This window comes from Canis lupus, chromosome 33 (genome assembly GCF_003254725.2).
Source record: "Canis lupus dingo isolate Sandy chromosome 33, ASM325472v2, whole genome shotgun sequence".
In the NCBI taxonomy this organism is placed as follows: Eukaryota; Metazoa; Chordata; class Mammalia; order Carnivora; family Canidae; genus Canis; species Canis lupus.
Genome location: NC_064275.1, coordinates 17,586,981 through 17,605,447, shown reverse-complemented (window position 1 = coordinate 17,605,447; position 18,467 = coordinate 17,586,981). Strand labels below are relative to the sequence as shown.

Below are 18,467 nucleotides of genomic sequence, written 5' to 3'. Positions count from 1 at the left end.
AAAACCCAAGTTCTGCCCAGGATCTGATACCACAACTCCCAGCTTCATCCCTCAGCACATACCATGCTCCAGCTATACTGACCCAAGATTAATGATTCTTCCAACCCATGTTGTTTAACTCTTTTGTCAGGGATGTCCTTCTTCCCTTATCTGCCTGAGAAATTCCTAATCATCTTTTAAAAACTCTATTCCAGCATTATCTAGTCTCTTACTCAACCAGTAAATATCGATAAACTGTGAAGTTATATATGTGTGGTTTAACCACATTAAATATGTGTGGTTCTTTGTATAGCAATTATACCTCAATAAAGCTATTAAAAAATAAAGCTATTAAAATTTATTGAGGTCTTACTATATCCCAGGCTCTGAGCTAAGCATTAAGAGAAAAAATTAGTAAACTATACTGGTAGTACTGCCTTCAGTAAGCTCAGATGCTGTTGGAGAGAACATACAAGTACACTAATACAATACGGTGAAGTAAATTTTTTTTTTAAAGATTTTATTTACTTATTCATGAGAGACACAGAGAGAGGCAGAGACATAGGCAGAGGGAGAAGCAGCTTCCTCAAAGGGAGCCTGAACAGTGAAGTAAATTCTATGAGAGAGTACGTGGTAGCTGAATAATGGCTCTGCAAAGATGTCCACATCCCAAACCACGGACTCTGTGACTGTTACCTTATATTGCAAAACAAACTTTGCAGATGTGATTAAGTTAGATTCTGAGATGAGATTATATTGGATTATTTTGGTGGGTCCAATGCAATCACCAGGGTACTTCTAAGTAGTAGAAGGGTGGATGAGAGAGAGAAAAGGAGGGTGGAGGGAGTTTGAAAGATGCTACATTACTGACTTTGAAAATAGAGGATGCGGATCCCTGGGTGGCTCAGGGGTTTAGCGCCTGCCTTCGGCCCAGGGTGTGATCCTGGAGACCCGGGATCGAGTCCCATGTCGGGCTCCCTGCATGGAGCCTGCTTCTCCCTCTGCCTGTGTCTCTGCCTCTCTCTCTCTCTCATACATAAATAAATAAAATCTTAAAAAAAAAATAGAGGATGGACATATGAACTCAGGAATGCAATAGAAGTAGTCTTTAGAAACTGGAAAAAAATAAATGAATTTTCCACTAGAACCTCCAGAAGGATCCAGCCCTGCCAACTTTAGTCCAGTGGGATCCATTTTGGACTTCTGACCTCCAGAAATAGAATTCTTTTAAGCAATGAAGTTTGTCGTGATTTATTACAGCAGCAATAATAAGTTAACACAGAGGCCAATTCAAGGCACGATGGTAATATATAAAGAAGTCTCTATCTCAAGCTATGGAGTGGGGAATGGGATTTCAGGAAGAACCACCAGGGGAAGGAAGACTGTGTTTCATAGGGATGATCCAAGTGGAGGAATTAGTATTTGCAAAGGCATGCAGGAAGAGCTTGGCAAATGTTACAAGAGGACAAGATTATTACTCCGATGAAACGGTAGAAATAAGAACAATATTAATTCTGGTAAGAGTAAATATGTTTGTATGCCGGACACTGTTCTAAAGCACTTTACAACCCTAAGGTAGAGACTACTATTTTCATTTTACCCCTTAGGACACTAAGGTTTGTTGGAGTTACGTAAATTTCCTGAGGTCATAGAATTAGTAGTAAATGGCAGACCTAGAATTATAACCTTGGTGGTCTGTCTCCAAAACCCATGGGCTGCCTTTCTAACACGTTATAGACCTTTCTCAAGTAAGGTGTCGTCAGTGTGGCTGAAGACAATCTACCAAGAAGTTATTAATGAGGTGAAGATCAGCAGAGCTTGCAGCACCAGCTTGCTGTGAACACTGATCGAGGATGGGGGCGGCCGACAGTCGGATAGATAGGGGAACCCCTGGGCGGGCTTGGACAAAGTAAATCTCCTCTTCTGGGTTTCAAATACCACACCTTGCATAAGCCTCTTTATTTCATTTCTTCCGCTCCCCCTAATGTCTGATGCGGGAATGGGGGTGTACGGGCGGCCTCCGGGTCTACACCTGTAAAATGCTTTTAAGTAATTCCGAACGTCCCCGTAAGGAAGCCTCAATACAGGCAGACTCCTACCCTCTTCGGCGAATCTGACTGAGTAGGACTGGGACGGAGCCTCCCCCCGCCCCTCCCCGGGGGATTCGGACCCGCGGCCAGGTTTCGGTGACCAGGGACTGGACGACCGTCCTTTCCAGGCCACTGGATTTGGTCCACGATTCGCCAAGGCCCCGCCCCTCGCCCCGCCCGGGCCCCGCCCCCACGCCCGGCCCCCGCCCCCGGGGCCCGCCCCTCGCCTTCTTTCTCCCCCCGATTTCCTCCCTTCTCTCCTCCCTCGGTCGCTCCGTTAGGTCTCGCCCAGCTCCGCCCTTCCGAGCCCCTCCCGGGCCTCCCAAGATGGCTACGGTGCTGGCGGGCCCGGAGCCGTGGAACCGCGTGAGAATCCCGAGGGCGGGGAGCAGCAGCGTGGTCACCGTCCGGGACCCCGACGCCGCCCTGAGTGAGTGAGGGGCCCGCGGCCGGCACACGCTTCCGGAGGCGGTGTCCGGCGGGCCCGGCGCACGTGCGCGGGGGGCGGGACTTCCTGCGCCCGCGGGTCTCTGGGAAGGGGCGCGGGGCAGGACCGCGCCGAGGGCTCCCGGCGGCCGGTGATGCCGGCAGCCCCGCCGGGCCCGTGGCTCGCTCTGGAGTCGCTCACTAGACCCACGACGCCGCCCGCACGGCCTGGCCGGAGCCAGCCCCGCGCGCAGGGGGCGAAGAGGCGGTGCAGCTCGCCTTGGGCAGGAGTGCTGCCCGGAAGCCCTGTGCCGCGGGCCGCCAGCCGCCCCGTTCGCCCTGCAGGCTGCGCTGAGCTCCCACGAGGGCGCCGGGGCCGCCGCCTTTACCCTGCGATCGTTCAGGCCCCCGGGTCCTTAGCTGTGAAACGGGGTTCGGGGCAGCCCGGGGGGTGACCCTGGGGACCCGGGATCGAGTCCCGCGTCGGGCTCCCAGCTGGAGCCTGCTCCTCCCTCTGCCTGGGTCTCGGCCTCTCTCTCTGTGTCTCTCATGAATAAATAAATAACATCTTTAAAAATCAATCAATCGGGGTAAGTCCTCCGACCTCTCCCTGGCTGTTAGCATCTAGTGATGTTATGAGGGGAGCGTGCTCCTAAACCAAAGTGTTTTAGCCATGGTACCTGTTTTTAGGCAGGAGGGCCCAGTATTGGGAGCTTGGCTCAGGAGCCAAATTGGGTTTGAATCCTGGCACTTCGCTCTGCGGGCGCGGGCAGGCCGGGGGTGTCGTGTAACCCTTCTGTGCCTCGGCTCATTTTCAAGTGCAGGTAAAAATAGTACCTGCCTCATAGGGCTGTTTGGAGGAAGAGTCACTGTTATAAAGTGTTTGGAACAGGGCCTGTACGGTGAATAGACCCTCAAGTGATAGCATTAAGTACAACCTATCAAATCCTCACACCCATCTCACCAGCCACCCAGCCTGTGCAATGATTCATTTTGCCTCTTCTTCAATTCAAAAATTCTTTAACAGGATTTCTGTGAGGCCTGGAAATTCAGCAGCTCCTCAGAGCGGTCCATTCTGGTTTCTTAGAGTCCTGTTCTACAGGAATCCGTCTTTGTATTACATCCATCTGGGAAGCTGGCGCCATCCTTACTGCCACGGAGACATTAACTCCAGCTTCTGCTTCACAGCCTTTGAGACTAGGAAGCCGTTCCTTCCTCCTGCTGAGCACCCCGTGTTCAGTCAGGCATTCACCAGTGTAACTTGCAGTTGCCACAGTGGTTTCTCTTTTCTGAGTATATCCTTACCTAAAAGTAGTACCCGCATACAGCACCTTTGCTTTTAAGAATAGGAGTTTATCCAATCTGTCTTGCTAGGGGATTTTTTTTTTTTAAGATTTTATTTGTTTATTCATGAGAGACACACAGAGAGAGGCAGAGACACAGGCAGAGGGAGAAGCAGGCTCCCTGCAGGGAGCCCCATGCAGGACTCGGTCCGGGTGTCCAGGATCACGCCCTGGGCTGAAGGCAGGGCTAAACTACTGAGCCCCCCCGGGCTGCCCCTAAAATAGGGGATTTAGACAAGTTTATAACACATACCCCACTGTCAAGGTACTTAGGTGTAAGTATACACCAAATGATTGCAAAGTATTCATATGAAAGATTAATAAAAATCATAATAACATAGGATACAAAGACACTAACAGATGCTCTCTCAGTGATTTCTGGACTTTTATCTCATCGGCCACCATTTTCTATCTTCTCACTTAGAATTGTTCATTATGTTCTTATAGTTAAGTTGTTTGTTTTTAATCCACTTAATAAGGAAAGATGTTCCTTCAGAGTATTTTTACATAATAAACTTAATGTAGAGATACTTATTAAGTCTTATTAATATCTCTGGTTTAGACCTCTGTGTTGCAGCTGTAATTAGAGAATGCGGTCTTGTTATACTGTCACTGAAGAGCCAAACCTTAGATGCAGAAACAGATGTGCTATGCGCAGTCCTTTACAGCAATCACAACAGAATGGGGCGCCACAAGCCCCATTTAGCCCTCAAACAGGTAAGGAGGCAGCCTTGTGTTAAAGACTCAACATGTTTACTTGATGAAAATGAGATCACACTGCCACCTAATATAATACTTTGTTATTTAGGGAAACTCAATTACTTGTGATTCAATAGATCTTTAGTCCACAACTGCCTGTGGACTTTCATTTTTGTTTCCCCGGAAAGCATTTCAAAAACCAATTTATTCAGAAAGGAACCATGTTTAATTCTTTCTCAGTCTTGTTTCTAGTGGGTAATTTTCATGAAAAGTTTTCTTCATTATATGTAATCTGTAATAAATTACAGTGCTTTTGCTTAGTTCACAGATACAGTGATTTGAGCAAGACAAAGTGTTGGATTAAGAGAATTTTCTGAACACAATAAAAATCCTGAAATCAGGATCCCTGGGTGGCGCAGCGGTTTAGCGCCTGCCTTTGGCCCGGGGCGTGATCCTGGAGACCCGGGATCGAATCCCACGTCGGGCTCCCGGTGCATGGAGCCTGCTTCTCCCTCTGCCTATGTCTCTGCCTCTCTCTCTCTGTGTGTGACTATCATAAATAAAAAAAAAAAAAAAAAATCCTGAAATCATAAAAACAAAAGTTGTGTGCTGTGGGGCACATAATCTAATCAGTAATATATTAGACTGAATGGTTATATAACAAGTTATGGAAAGTGGTTTCCTATAATTTTTAGAGTTTAAGACAAAATGGGTCCTCTTTGTTAGGGACTACATCATATAGTCAAGTCTAAGCTGGGTTCCTTATAAGCTCATTCATTCATTCACCTTATTCATTCTGCAGGTATTTTTTTTTATAACTTTCTATGTGCCAGGCACTGTGCTTGGTGCTCAGTATACAGGGGTGAAAAAGACAGACATGTTCTCTAACCTCACAGATTTGTGCTCTCTGGTTAATTTTCCACTCCTATTACCTAAAGCAAAAGAATGGAGATTTCTTCATCAAAGAAAGATCTGGGAGCATGGTCTTTCTCTTAAGTTTTCTTCTCTGGGGCAGCTTTTTTTATCTCTGCACGAGTCTTATAAAACCACACTTGAATGTATTTCATGTTGAACATACAGATTGAACCTATTTTTTCCTTCTGGCTTCCAAGCTGTAAATAATTATTCAATCAGAAAAATTTGGTGTTTTCTCTGCTTCTTCCTTTTATTTGGCTCTCCCATTCAGTCAACTGATCAGTCAAAACTTCCTCTGCATCTAGACCCATCTTTGAGTTCTGGCTGCATCTTCTTTTTTCAGACCTTGTCAACTTTCAGTTGCCTTGCTATCCTAAGTGATCTTTCCTCAACTCCAGTCTTTACTATACTCTGGCATATTCCATATGCAAAGCCAGGTTAATCATCCTAAAAAATAGCTTTGATTTTTTTCTAATGGTTCTCCTGAATAAAGATGAAACCTCTTAGCTTGACTTATAAGATCTTCCATGATCTGGCCTTTTCAGTTTTCTTTAGCTCAGGCTTCTCTCTCACTTTCATATATTTTATATTCTAGGCAACCTGAACTCTTCACGAGTTCCCCTGATCACCATGTTCATTTTCTCCCCTGACTTTTGCTTACCTGGTCCTGTATGTTTAGAATGCCCAGCCCATCTGATGCCTGGTAAAGGACTTCCCATCCTGCAAGTCCCATTCCAAGCCGCCATCTGGCATTGATAAACGTCTTCCTATGGTGTAACAGGAGGGCATATTGTGATAATCTCATTTTAAGTTGCATTTTTTGATTATTAATATAGTTAACTCCTCTTTTATGACTGTGGGCTATTTGGGATTCCCCTTTGTGCTTCTCTTATGATATTGAGTATGGTCTGCATGTGGCAGTTATTTGTGTACAGTTTGTGCTCCCTACTATAGGGAATGTGTTTTATGCTGCTGCAGCTACTATCCCCATTCCTACTACTGCCTTCTATCTGTTTAACATTTCACTATTTACACATTACTGTCATCCACTTGACTTTTTTCTCCCTTCAAGGAAAGCTAAGTAGTAGAATTAGCATGCATCCCTCTAATGTTCCCATACATACAGCACAGAAAATAGTCTTGATTCCCCTTTCTGTATAATACTTTTGGTATATGAAGACTGTTCTTAGGTTGTTTCAGTTCTCTTTGCCTTGCTACAATTCTCAAAATTATTTTCCCTTATTTGTTTTGAACCATAGCTCACATACTATATTTCCCAAGTTAATTTTACCATCTTGGTTTGTCAATACTTCTCTCAAAGTATAGTGTCCAAAATTAAAAACTGAAGATAGGTGCTAACCTCAAAATTTGAAGATTGTTGCCTCCCTTGTTCTGAAAACTATGCTGTTATCATAGAATCAATTCTGAAAATTTTCATTAGTATGTATGTGGCTTTGGCAAGATACCTTTGCTAGTATCAGTGCCCCATTCAGATTTTAGACCCTCAAAATCCAGATGCAGTCCTGTACATGCCCTTTATGTGGTATTTCCTGAGGACTATAGAATTCTTACCACGTTTTGCATAATGGATAGCTCTTACTTTTTTTTTTTTTTTTAAGATAAAAATGCTGTTAGGTGCCTACTTAACACTGTGCTAAGTACTGAGTTAGAGTGGGGGATAAAATAGATGAAATATATTGCCCTCATGGAGCTTACATTGTAGTTGAGAGGAGAAAGACCATCAGTCAATTAGTCAGTTGATCAAATGTCAGATGGTGGTAAGTGCCATGAAGAAAAATAAAGCAGGAAAAGGAAGAGTGCTGAGGGGATTGCAATTTTAAAGAAGGCATATCTTTTATTTTAGTATTTAAATACTTTATATGTCTTATTTTTACTACTAGATTTTTATAACAAGAGAATGAGAAGTATCTTATATACTACTTTATTTCCTAGCATACCTTGGAAATAGTAGATGTTCAGTATGCATTTGTAAAGTGATTTGTAAAATCTGTCACTTGCCTCATTTCTGTGGCCATTTACAAACTGTTGAAATTTAGTAGTTAATTAACTTACTATCTTGTTTTAATAGTTTGAGAATAATCTCGTATTTACTTTGATGCACTTTATAGCATCAATCACATCCTGGCATATAGTAAATTCTTAGTTATAACTTGAGACATATGTTTGGCTGGGTTAATTTCAAATTTTTAAGCAGGAACAATTGCTTTTGGGGTAGACTACCCTAAAATAAAGTTATTCTCTGGTGTTCAGTATATTTCCATACTTTTAACTTTTGCATTTCTTTGCTTTCCTGGTCACATCAATGGCCGTGTCTGTATTATATGAATTTGAGCTGCTCTTCCCCTCTCAGGTTGAACAATGTTTAAAACGTTTGAAAAACATGGGATTGGAGGGTTCAATTCAACATCTGTCTGAGTTGTTTTCTTCCAAGTAAGTGGTCCAGATGCTTTCTGATGGGCTTTGTGGTGGGTTGGGAACTCATGGTCTTCAATATGATCACCCTTTGGGGACTTTTCTTTGCCTGGTGCTGGGATATAACCCAACAGGGGAGCTTTACAAATTTTGTTTTAATAAGGGGCACCTAGGGGACACCTGTGTGGCTCCGGGGTTGAGCTACTTCAAGGCATGATCCTCGATCCGGGATTGAGTCCCACATCAGGCTCCCTGCGAGGAGCCTGCTTTTCCCTCTGCCTGTGTTTCTGCCTTTCTGTGTCTCTAATGAATGAATAATTACATCTTTAAAAGAAAAAATAAGGGACACATGGTTTTTGTGATATTCTCTCCTCAGTGGGAGGGACTGGCATGACAGGGGTAGGGTTGATTATATTGAAACATTATTACATAATCTACCAGTCATTGTTGAACGTAACTACTTCAAATTGAGCTTCTAGCTCATCTGCACTTGAAAACTGTACTTTACAATTGATGAACTTTAAGAATGAAAGTAACATTCTTTTCCATTTTTGTGAAGCAAAAACCAGCCAGTAACTACCAAAGCATGTGTTATTCCCAGCCAACCAGTGGTCGAATTGGTGCTCATGAAGATTTTGGGAGCCTGCAAGTTGTTACTTCGCTGCTTGGACTGTTGCTGCAAGACATTTCTGTATCCTTAAATTAACTAAAATGCTTTCTTCTGAATTGGAATTGTTTGGATATACTTAATAGTATTTCTGTTTGAAAGCTAGGAGGTTTGTAGAAGTTATAACCTATTAAAATTTTGCTTCTTGGCCTCCTTTTCCTAGGAATTGCCTGATAGAGCCATTGCCAGAGACTGCCAGTCTTCATCTAGCACATATTACCCTAAGGGCATTGACAGAAATTCTTAGTCATAGAAGCTAAATAATGAGAGCTCTAGCAGAGTGCATATTATTTTATTTTTTTTTAAAGTTTCCATGACTGAAATAGAACATGTTTAAAGCTGAATTTCTTCAAGAAAATTCTATTTCCAATCTGTTTCTTTCATAAATATAATTTATAAAACCCAAATTACTTTGGTTTTGTTTTCCAACTTTAACTTGATTCTCCAGCTTGACTGTGAAACATCTAGGTTTGCAAGAATTCATTATTTTAAACCTTGTGATGGTTGGGCTGGTGAGCAGATTATGGTATGTATGTATGTACAGACCTTTGAAATAATTTTTTTCATCTAACTCAGCCTAGGTTTTCATATTTGTTTTCCCATGGGATGTTAATGGTGTAGGGGTTCCATTTCTTCACTTGATCAGAGTTTATTTGGGGTGGATTGGGAACCTACGTGTTTGGTCAGGTCTTTGATGTCTTAACCTGGGTTTCTCAAGTACTATTTCCAATCTTCTTGTTTATTCTGCTTATTCTTAGAGGTAACGACATTAGAATTACCAATAGCTAACATATTATTCTTTTCTGTAATAAGGACAGCTTTAATTTTTACTGATTATAATAATAATACATGCTTTATTCTTTTCTGTAATAAAGACAGCTTTAATTTTTACTGATTATAATAATAATAATACATGCTTTATTTAGACACATTCCAAAAGAATAGAGAAGATGTGAAGAACCTGAAATTTGCCTAAAATCTCACCACCTAGCTAAACCCACACATAAGATGTTGATGCATATCCTTTGAGACATCTTTCCATTTAGTACTTTATTTAGTTTTAAGTAACATTTTTTTTTTTTTTCTGTTTGGGTTAGACTAATCTGACTCTGCAAATATGTGCTGGAGCCTTTTTTTTTTTTTTAAATCTATAGTGGCAGACTGATACACATTTATTTTCAGCTTTGAATCTGTTGTAGATATTATATAATTTGCAAATTATAATTACTGGCTAATTCATGACTTCCTATGTTTTTTCCTAGGGTTCTCTATAAAGGTATTTTGAAAAGGCTGACCTCTTTATATGAGCCATTGTTCATATTGCTTCAGGAGGTCTCTAGGATTCAACCACTGCCTTACTTCAAAGATTTTACCTTTCCTTCTGATATTGCTGAATTTTTAGGACAGCCCTATTTTGAAATCTGTAAGAAAAAAATGCCTACAGCTTTTGCAGCTAAAGGAGTAACTAAATTGTTAAATAAACTGTTTTTAACAAAAGAGCAATCACTGATGTCTAACAAAGAAACTGTGCTCAGAATTTCCAAAAAAGCTAAAGAAATGAGGATCAGTACACAGAATACTGTGGATCTTGGGCAGCCAATAAAGAATAAGAAAATCATCAAAGGTAATTTGCTTTGATATAACACATACTCTTAAAATTCTCTTTATTTCTTTTGTAGTAATTTGGCAAGAAATATCATATACTTAAGAATTCATTGATTTGAAATAGTATGCCTAAGCTTTTGTATCTGCGGTCTCTCTATCTCTGCAGAAAAGTCATCAGAATTTGACGTGAGAGTTTTCTGCAAACAGCTGAAACACAAAGCTATGCAGGTTTGTCTGGCTTATAATTACTATGGCTTATGAGTTCTGCTGATTTGTAGAGTAGATGCCACTTAACCAAGGGCAGAGATCGAATCTTTGTTTTTATCCCCAGCTCTTAGTTTAGTGCTATTATAGTTCCCAGCCTATGCTTCTGAATGAATAGAAGTACTCCCAGGGGTCTAAAATCAGGTTATAGAATGCTTTTAAAAACATTCTATTCAGAGTTCACTAGAATTTTAAAGTGTTCCTAGGATCCATTATAGGTGTGGAATATATTAGGAGAATAAGCTTTGGGGGCACCTGGGTGGCTGTTAGTCAAGCATCTCACTCTTGATTTTAGCTCAGGTCAAGATCTCGGGGTCCTGGGACCAAGCCCTGGGAGTTGCACTCTGTGCTCAGTATGAAGTCTGCTTGTCCCTCTCCCTCCTCCTCTGCTCCTGCCCCGCTTAATCTCTTTCTTTAATAAATGAATAGAATTAAAAAAAAAAAAAGAGTATTAGCTTTGTGGTCAGACAGAAATGGTTTTAGTCCTGGCTTTAGTTGTGACCTTATGTAAGTTTCTTGACCCGCCCACACCTCTTTTTTCTAATATAGTATGCACCTCATAGGGTTATGTAGTTTTAATGCATGTAAAGTGTTCAGCAAAGAGACTGGAGTATGGTAAGCTCTTAACTGATGTTAGATGTCATTAGCTACTGTCATCCTCATTTTTTGTCACGAGGTTTCTCTTTCCCAGTTTAAGCTTTAACATGATTCCTCTTAGTGTCTCTCACCCTCTTTCATGTGGTAACTACTTGACTTATTACCATCTGTCCTTCTCAGATTGTTTTCTCCTGGTTTTCTGCATGGATTATTTCTTTTTTTCTATTTAAGAACTCTTAATAATTTCTGATAAGTCAGAGTACTTTCTTGAATGTTTACAAGGTGTCTAGTTTAGATTTATATTCTGTCCAATATATGAGTTCCATCATCATCATGATAGTCATAATAATACTAATACATATATTTCATTTACTCTTGAAATGCTTTGCGTGTATTATTAGTTCCTACAATCCTTACAAAAGCCTTGTAAGGTTGTTGCTGTTATTATTGTTTCCATATTTCAGGTGAGAAAATCGAGGCCTGGATAGGACAAGAAACTTGCTCAGGCATACCACAAATACGGGGCAGAGTTGGGATTTGAACGCAGGCAGTTTGGGTTCACAGTCTTTGTTCTTTACCATTATATCAGTCCCCCAAATCGTTTTCTCAACTCTGTCTCTAGAACTATGGCTCTCTGATCCTTGAAAGTTCTGTAGTCCCATCCAGCTGTTCCTGGGTGAGCTGGTTGTGAAGCAGTTTGGTTGGTCAGCAGCCCCTATTCATGACTAGTCACTACCACAGTTTGAGCAATTAGCACTAACAGGCTCAGCTTCCTTTTAAGGTCAGATTTCTTTTATCAAGTCAGCAGTACACAATATTGATAGGTCTCTACTTTTATATTTTCTTTTTTTTTTTTTTAAGTTTTTATTTATTTATTCATGAGAGACAGAGAGAGACACAGGCAGAGGGAGAAGCAGGCTCCATGCAGGGAGTCCGACGTGGGACTCGATCCCAGGTCCTCAGGATTATGCCTTGGGCCGAAGGCGGCGCTAAACCACTGAGCCACCTAGGCTGCCCAATATTTTCTACTTTTTATGTTTTTCTTGAGAGTGAGAAATTTGGAACAACTTTTGAATGAAAGATAAAAGCAGACCTAGTTAAAAAAAAAAAAAAAAAAGCAGACCTAGTAAGTGGCACATTTTCATAAACAACAAAAGTTGATACAATTCAAACTTTACTGGACAGAGGGGGGTTGAAAAGACAAAGGTGCCACATCAAACGATGGCTGAATTGGAAGTGTGTTGCTCAGTTAAGCATTTTTAACATACATTCAGCATCATTCCTGTCTTAGTGCGTTTTCAGTAACATTTATGACTCATCATTGAGGAGTAACTCAGGGTATAGAAGTAAGTGACAAACAAATTTGTGGTAGTGTATTAGTATCAAGGAAAAGGGCTCTTCAGAGATTATTTTTCCTACCAGATGGGCTTTGACCAATATTTATTCATGTAGAGTTTCATTCTTATGTATAGGTTAAATAGATATCTGTTAGAATATTTATATTTTCTGTCTGAATTCAGTTATAGATAGGACCTTTGCTGCACAGAGGGGAAAAAATCTTGTGTTAGGAGTGATGGGTAAAAAATTAAGATTTTTAAGACAAAGGAAAGCACAGTGAGCTTTAAGTTTTCCTTCTTTTAAAAAGACATTTTCTAATTTTCATAGTCAACTTTTCTCTGTTATATATTTACAAGTCAGTAGCAAATCCAATATACTTTTCTCACCTTTCCATATTTCAGGAGACTAAAGGTTCTCAGTCAAAACTAAAGGCAACCAAACATTCTCCTCAGAAAGCAACAGGAACTCCCAGTGCCAAAAGTTTTGTGCAAAGATTTCGAGAGGCTGAGACTTTCATTCAACTTTCTGAAGAAATCCAAACAGCGATTTTATGGTGCAGGAGCAAAAAACTCAAGGCTCAGGCCTCCTTTCTGGGTAACAAACTTCTTAAAAGTAACCGGCTTAAACATGTGGAAGCTCAAGGCTATAGGTAGGTATATACTAAAAATTATATTCCTTTACTTTTTCTGTTGTTACTTAGGGCAAAAGTATATATATTCAAGTCAGCTTTTTAAAAAATGGAATGTCCAGTAGCCCTAGAGGGGCTAAGAGAAGGATCTATTCAAACTGCAATTTTGTTTGCTTTTGTTGGGTACAGCTGTATCATTGGGAGGAAGAAAGTTAACTTGGTTAATTGGATGTATTCATTTATATTCTTCACCATTCCATGTGTTCATTCAGAAAGCCTTAGGAGTGTCTATGGCATGCTAAGCCTGGGGATAGGTTGTGTAAGACAGATTTAATCCTCATGGAGCACTAGCTCTAGTTCTCACTCTAGTAGGAGACAGCCAGTCTGCCCACCTCGTGCAGCAGGATGAGGGTGTGTGTGAGAGAAGTGTCTGCCTCTTACAAGGACACACACCAGACTCTGGGTTTTGGGTCAGGCAATGTTCATTCATGGGTGCCCAATTCTCCATATATTGATTTCTCCCTTTTCCTGATTTAGATTCGTAGAACTGCTTAAGGATGTGAGCCAGTATTACTTGAAACATAACAATGAAGTTAGACACTTTAGGGTTTTATATTTTTATTGAGACACTAATAGATGCCTGCCCATGGTAACAATTTTCGACAGAAATGGCTCTAAAGATCACAAAAGCAAGTTTTGATTAAGAGCTGTAGGAGAAGTTAAGTATTCCTAAGGAATGAATGAATTGTTGGAACTATTTCTACATTAGAGTCATTTAAAGATCTCTAGCATCTAAAAAGGATCTATTCTAGGGTGAAAACTCAGCCTGAGATGGAGAAGGGGTAGATGAGATACAGATAATATATTTTAAGAGTTAATGAGAATGGTAACAAAGTGGTATTTGGTTAAACCTTATTCCCTACCCCACAAAAATACTGCTCTTTAGTACTGCCCTGTTTTGCTGCTTCAGTATGTTATATATTACAGTACATTTTAAATTTACTTAATGTCCATGATAACTCTGTGAAGTAGGCAGTATTACTCCCATTTTGTAGCTGAGGACATAGGGGATTTTTCTCAGATTGTTAACAGCTGGAGATCTAGAACTCAATTCAGATCCTCTGATTCTTCCGTTTTTGTTTTTCTTCTATTTCCATTTCAGTTAGGAAGTACGCTTACCCTCTTCCCCACTTAAAAATCGTCACTTACAGTAAGACAAGAAAAGTGTTTAGAAACTGATCCTCCTGAACTACTACATTATAAAGAGCTTCCTCAAAGTTACATATTTATTTAAAAAGGAAAAAGGGGAGGGTGACAGGGCATAAGTTACAGACCCATGCTAATCTTTTGAAATCTATCACAGTGAGGCAGTTAGCAAGGCACTGATGTACCTTATCACCATACCTTATTCAGAAGCAAAACACCTAAACTAATCAGCTATTTGAATTCTGAATTCCCCAACTTGAAACGAAGTATGAGTCACAATTAGGGTAGCCCAAGGTGTAGGTGGTCTATGTCAGCAGCTCTGTCTTCTCATTCTTAGATAAACTCCCTCCTCCACTTTTATTCCTTTCCACTTGTTCATTCTCAGCTACAACATGAAGTTGTTTATCCAGAAACGCATTACTGCATCCAGGCAGATTGTTCTATTTGTGATATATCCTTTCCCCAGCTCCACTATTACGCTATGAACTTTAGCACTTATCAGGGAAAAGCTGTGACACTGAAGTAAGGAGGGATCTCACCATTCAGCTGTCTTGGTAGGCAGTTGTAGGAGCTACTTTATGTTGGGAACGTAATGGGGGCATACTTGGCTACACCCTGAATCAACAGGGAAGCTCTGCTCTGAAAACACAGATTTGGGTTGAAGCTCCTATTTTCATATTTTTTGTGATGATTCTGGGGTTGTACACTTGTAGGCATAGGACTTGTAGATAAATTGTGTACTTTTCTTTTGGGAGTTGGTAAAATAGAGACAAAAGTTTTTGAAAATGTTTTTCTATGTCTTAATCCCAGATTTTTCCTTTCTCTTGCTGTCTTTTAAAGTTTGCCAAAGAAATTAGAATGCATAAAAACCTCTATTTGCAACTGCCTTCTTCGTGGCTCAGGAATCAAAACTTCAGAGCGTCTTGTGAGACGAAGAAGATCTCAGAATAGATTTTTACTGGGACAGAGGAAACCGCAGAGAAAGTTGCAATTGACTCTTTCAAAAGAAATTCAGCAGTCCCCTCAAGGGACTCAGAATGCTACAGATAGCAGTAAATGGAGACTCTCACACTGTACAGTTCATAGAACTGATCTCTACCCTAATAGTAAGCAACTCTTGAGTAGCAGAGTTTCAGACCCTGTCATACAAACTAAAAAGAAACAAATTCATGAAAACCTTATAGGAAGCAATGAAAATGAAACTGATTCATGGAAAATGATGCAAATGGACAAACATAATACATCAGGAACCATTAAGGAGACAGATGACATTGATGATATTTTTGCTTTAATGGGAGTTTAGATGCTCAAATATGAGTGCTCACATTTAAGTGCTTAACAAACTGGTCCAGTTTTCTGCTATTTTATGTGAAACTGCTAAAAAAAAAATCTGCAAGGACTTGGAAGTGCTAAGAGGTACTCAGAGAGGAGCTTCTTTAGTATAACATTGTACAGCAGTTCATTTCCGTTCAATAAACGTTTATAGTAACTGTCATTTAACTGACAAGTATTTGACTATTAGTCAAATTTTGACTTTTAACTTTGTACCAGGGGTTAAGATGAAGAAACTACCATATCCTGTCTTTGAGAAGCAGATATAATTCCTTGATTAAAGCTGGTGGATCCCTGGAACAACAGAATTAAGAACTGAGTGAATGAGTGAATAGGTTTATAAAAACCTACTCTGTGCCTTCAGGTATATGGGGAGTTGAGTGGAGTGGGAAATATCAAGGAGTGCTTAAAAGGTCACTTTGGTCTTACTGGCTCCATTTGTAGGTAAAGTAAATCCACCGCTGAACACTGTTTGTAGCTTCCAATGCCTGTGCTATCTTGATTACATATTAGAATCCATCATCACAAGGGACTAAAAATTTTGCCACTAATTGTATTATCAGGGAGACTGGTCATGCCATTAGTTTACTTCATTTGTTCACTTTATCTCACAGAAGGGCATCTCACAGGAGAATTTACAGAGTTCTCCAAAAGTTTTTGGCTTTTTTGTTTTGTTTTGTTTTTGGTTTTGGTTTATTTATTTGGGTGCTAGTGACAGATTCTAAATAAACTTTTTCAAAAAGGATGTAATGTGACATGTGGTTATTATACCTGAAATACAACAGGAAAACAAAGTAGAAATAGATGAGAAAGTCAAATGAAAAAAATAAAACTTAGCTGACACAAAATAGACCCAGGAGTGAGGTCACACATAAATTTATAATTTAGTGCTGATGCTGTCATCTGACATTTGTATACTGTTAGCACTGTTGCTCAAGGCAAATCGTATGTATTTTTGAATGGTCTAGTTTACTAGAATTAGGTCAGTAAGCTATTTGTTAAGAAGTCTGTAGCCTTAAGTTTTATCTTACATGTAGATTTATAGAAAAATAAAACAGTGCCTGGTATGTACCACATCTTTTCCTTGGCCACCATCACTCTATTTCCTTTCCATTCTTTATTTGGCCTATTCTTTCCGTACATTTTCCTGCTTATCTATACTAGTGGTTCTCATACATTGTGCTGTTTTGAGAATCACTTGGTGGGTTGTTTAAAAATGCAGATACCTTTCTGAAGAGACAGATAAACACAGCCAGGGGATGAGGACAGAAGCCTGCATGACCTCATGACCCTGAGATCTAAACCCAAGCTGGGATCAAAAGTCAGACTCCCAACTGACTGAGCTACCCAGGTGCCCAGAAGCCTGCATTTGTAACAAGGAGCTTAGATGATTTTGATGCAAATAGCCAGCGAAGCAGAGTTAAACACTGCTTCAGCTTCTTTCTTTCCTGAAGCCTTGCTAAACATCTTGATTTACTTCAAAGTCCTTAATTTCTAGTCACTTTTCATTGTTTATATTTTTCCTGTCTTCCTACCAAGTGGTAGAAGCTACTTGGTGCCTTAAAACATAGATAATACTAAGGAGATCTCATGACCAGTCTAGAAATAACCATCAGCTTCTATGATTCTAAGATTTAAGGTCCAATCTTGTTTCTGCTTTTACTTGCATATGACTCCAGAGTTAGGTTCCTGGGGCTTAGACTGCTTCATGTGAAGTGGCATTATAGTTCAAGGATCATAAACTCTGACAGCTGAAAGAGACTTTGGAGATTATCCCTCAGTGGAAAAACCAGTGTTCAGTAAATTGTCTAAGGAGGTAAAACTAGAAAGCCTTGTACTTCATTAATGTTCCTTTGGAGTAAATTTCTTCATCTCCTCCTTCTCCCCTACTCTAGATCAGCTAATCTTCCCAAACAACTTAGAATTCTAATGTTTTAAATTTTAAAAAGTGAAATCTGTGATATACAAACCATATATTAGTAGTAAATTAGATTAGAAACTTCTGTTAGTGGGGCACCTGGGTAGCTCAGTTAAGCATCCAACTCTTGATTTCAGCTCAGGTCAGGATCTCAGGGTTGTGAGATTGAGTCCCATGTTGGGCTCTGTGATGGGTATGGAACCTGCTTAAGATTCTCTTTATTCCTTTCCCTCTGTTCCTCACCCCACGCCCCAGGCCCTCCAAGAAAACTCCTGTTAGTGTGTTATCACAGTGAATACTGTATTTTCCTGCCCTAGTAGCATTAAAACACTCCTCTCATTCGTAAGAGCACTATGCTGAGGCCTCCCATTCTAAATCCACTTAGCTTTTTTACTTCAGCCACTGCTGTGCCAACCAGTTTCCAGCAGGAGTGGACAACTGCACTTTGCCTCCTGTTCCAGAGACCCCTCACTTCCTGCTCCTTCTGACAAGTTGCAAGAACTACTTGGCACTTAGGCATGCACAAACTGGAAGAATTGGGGAGAAGGCCACTTCAAAGACAACTCAGAGGCACATTTCCTAAGGCTCCTCTTCTAGAAGGTCCCTCAAGATCAAGACTAGTACTTATGTGATGTCCGACTCCTCCATCCTTGATTGACTCTCCTTCCTTCTGTTTCCTTTCTTCATCGCTCCTGTTCCCTGGAATCACTTCCCAAATAAATGATTGAATGCAAACTTTTGTCTTGGACTCTGCTTTTAGGAGAACCAAGGCTAAGACGAGCAGTAAAGTAACACTGGCAGGCAAAATGATGACTTCTAAGATCATTCTACTGTTACCATATATTTTACTTTGTGAATACCTAAAGTTTTTTTTTTGTTTGTTTGAGCTTAAAACACTGCTGGTTAGAACAGACCAGTGCTATCAACTATGAAAATATATTCATAATTGAATTTCCCTAAAGAACCCCAAAGTTGTTTTACAGCCTTAAGGTTTTATCTGGGGCTACTGCAATAATCTTTTAATATT

General features: G+C 40.3%; 2 protein-coding genes across 8 annotated transcripts in view; one reads left to right on the top strand and one right to left on the bottom strand.

Moving 5' to 3' along the window:
* Positions 1-18,467, bottom strand: part of GTPBP8 (GTP binding protein 8 (putative)) — a 75,999-nt gene that overhangs the window by 43,045 nt on the left and 14,487 nt on the right. For 2 of the 5 annotated variants that reach the window (XM_035710036.2, XM_035710035.2), the window contains one exon: positions 4,741-6,219. The exons of 1 other annotated variant lie outside the window; for it this stretch is intronic. In XM_035710036.2, the coding sequence (XP_035565929.1) occupies positions 6,087-6,219 (133 nt within the window). In that variant the 3' untranslated portion in view covers positions 4,741-6,086. Of the gene's footprint in view, positions 1-4,740; positions 6,220-6,985; positions 12,112-18,467 lie in introns of those variants that run through there. 2 more of the 5 variants (XR_003147552.3, XM_049105145.1) reach the window with 2 other exon arrangements.
* Positions 2,292-18,175, top strand: NEPRO (nucleolus and neural progenitor protein). Of its 3 annotated transcripts, none has more exons than XM_049105143.1 (9): positions 2,292-2,499; positions 4,401-4,555; positions 7,824-7,903; positions 8,445-8,576; positions 9,001-9,078; positions 9,815-10,176; positions 10,324-10,385; positions 12,758-13,005; positions 17,840-18,175. In XM_049105143.1, exons 1-9 carry the CDS (start codon positions 2,397-2,399, stop codon positions 18,021-18,023), a joined length of 1,404 nt encoding a protein of 467 aa, XP_048961100.1. In that variant the 5' UTR covers positions 2,292-2,396; the 3' UTR covers positions 18,024-18,175. The 3 variants fall into 3 exon arrangements, with proteins under 3 accessions (XP_048961100.1, XP_025333450.1, XP_048961101.1); XM_025477665.3 differs by lacking the exon at positions 17,840-18,175 and adding an exon at positions 15,031-16,267 and having other exon boundaries at positions 2,293-2,499; XM_049105144.1 differs by lacking the exons at positions 2,292-2,499; positions 4,401-4,555; positions 7,824-7,903; positions 17,840-18,175 and adding an exon at positions 15,031-16,267 and having other exon boundaries at positions 8,472-8,576; positions 10,053-10,176.

Coding starts and splice junctions, on each gene's coding strand:
- NEPRO (XM_025477665.3), top strand. CDS start 2,397: ATGGCTACGGTGCTGGCGGGCCCGGAGCCGTGGAACCGCGTGAGAATC. Junction 4,556..7,823: donor CCCATTTAGCCCTCAAACAG/GTAAGGAGGCAG, acceptor TTCCCCTCTCAG/GTTGAACAATGTTTAAAACG. Junction 7,904..8,444: donor TCTGAGTTGTTTTCTTCCAA/GTAAGTGGTCCA, acceptor ATTTTTGTGAAG/CAAAAACCAGCCAGTAACTA.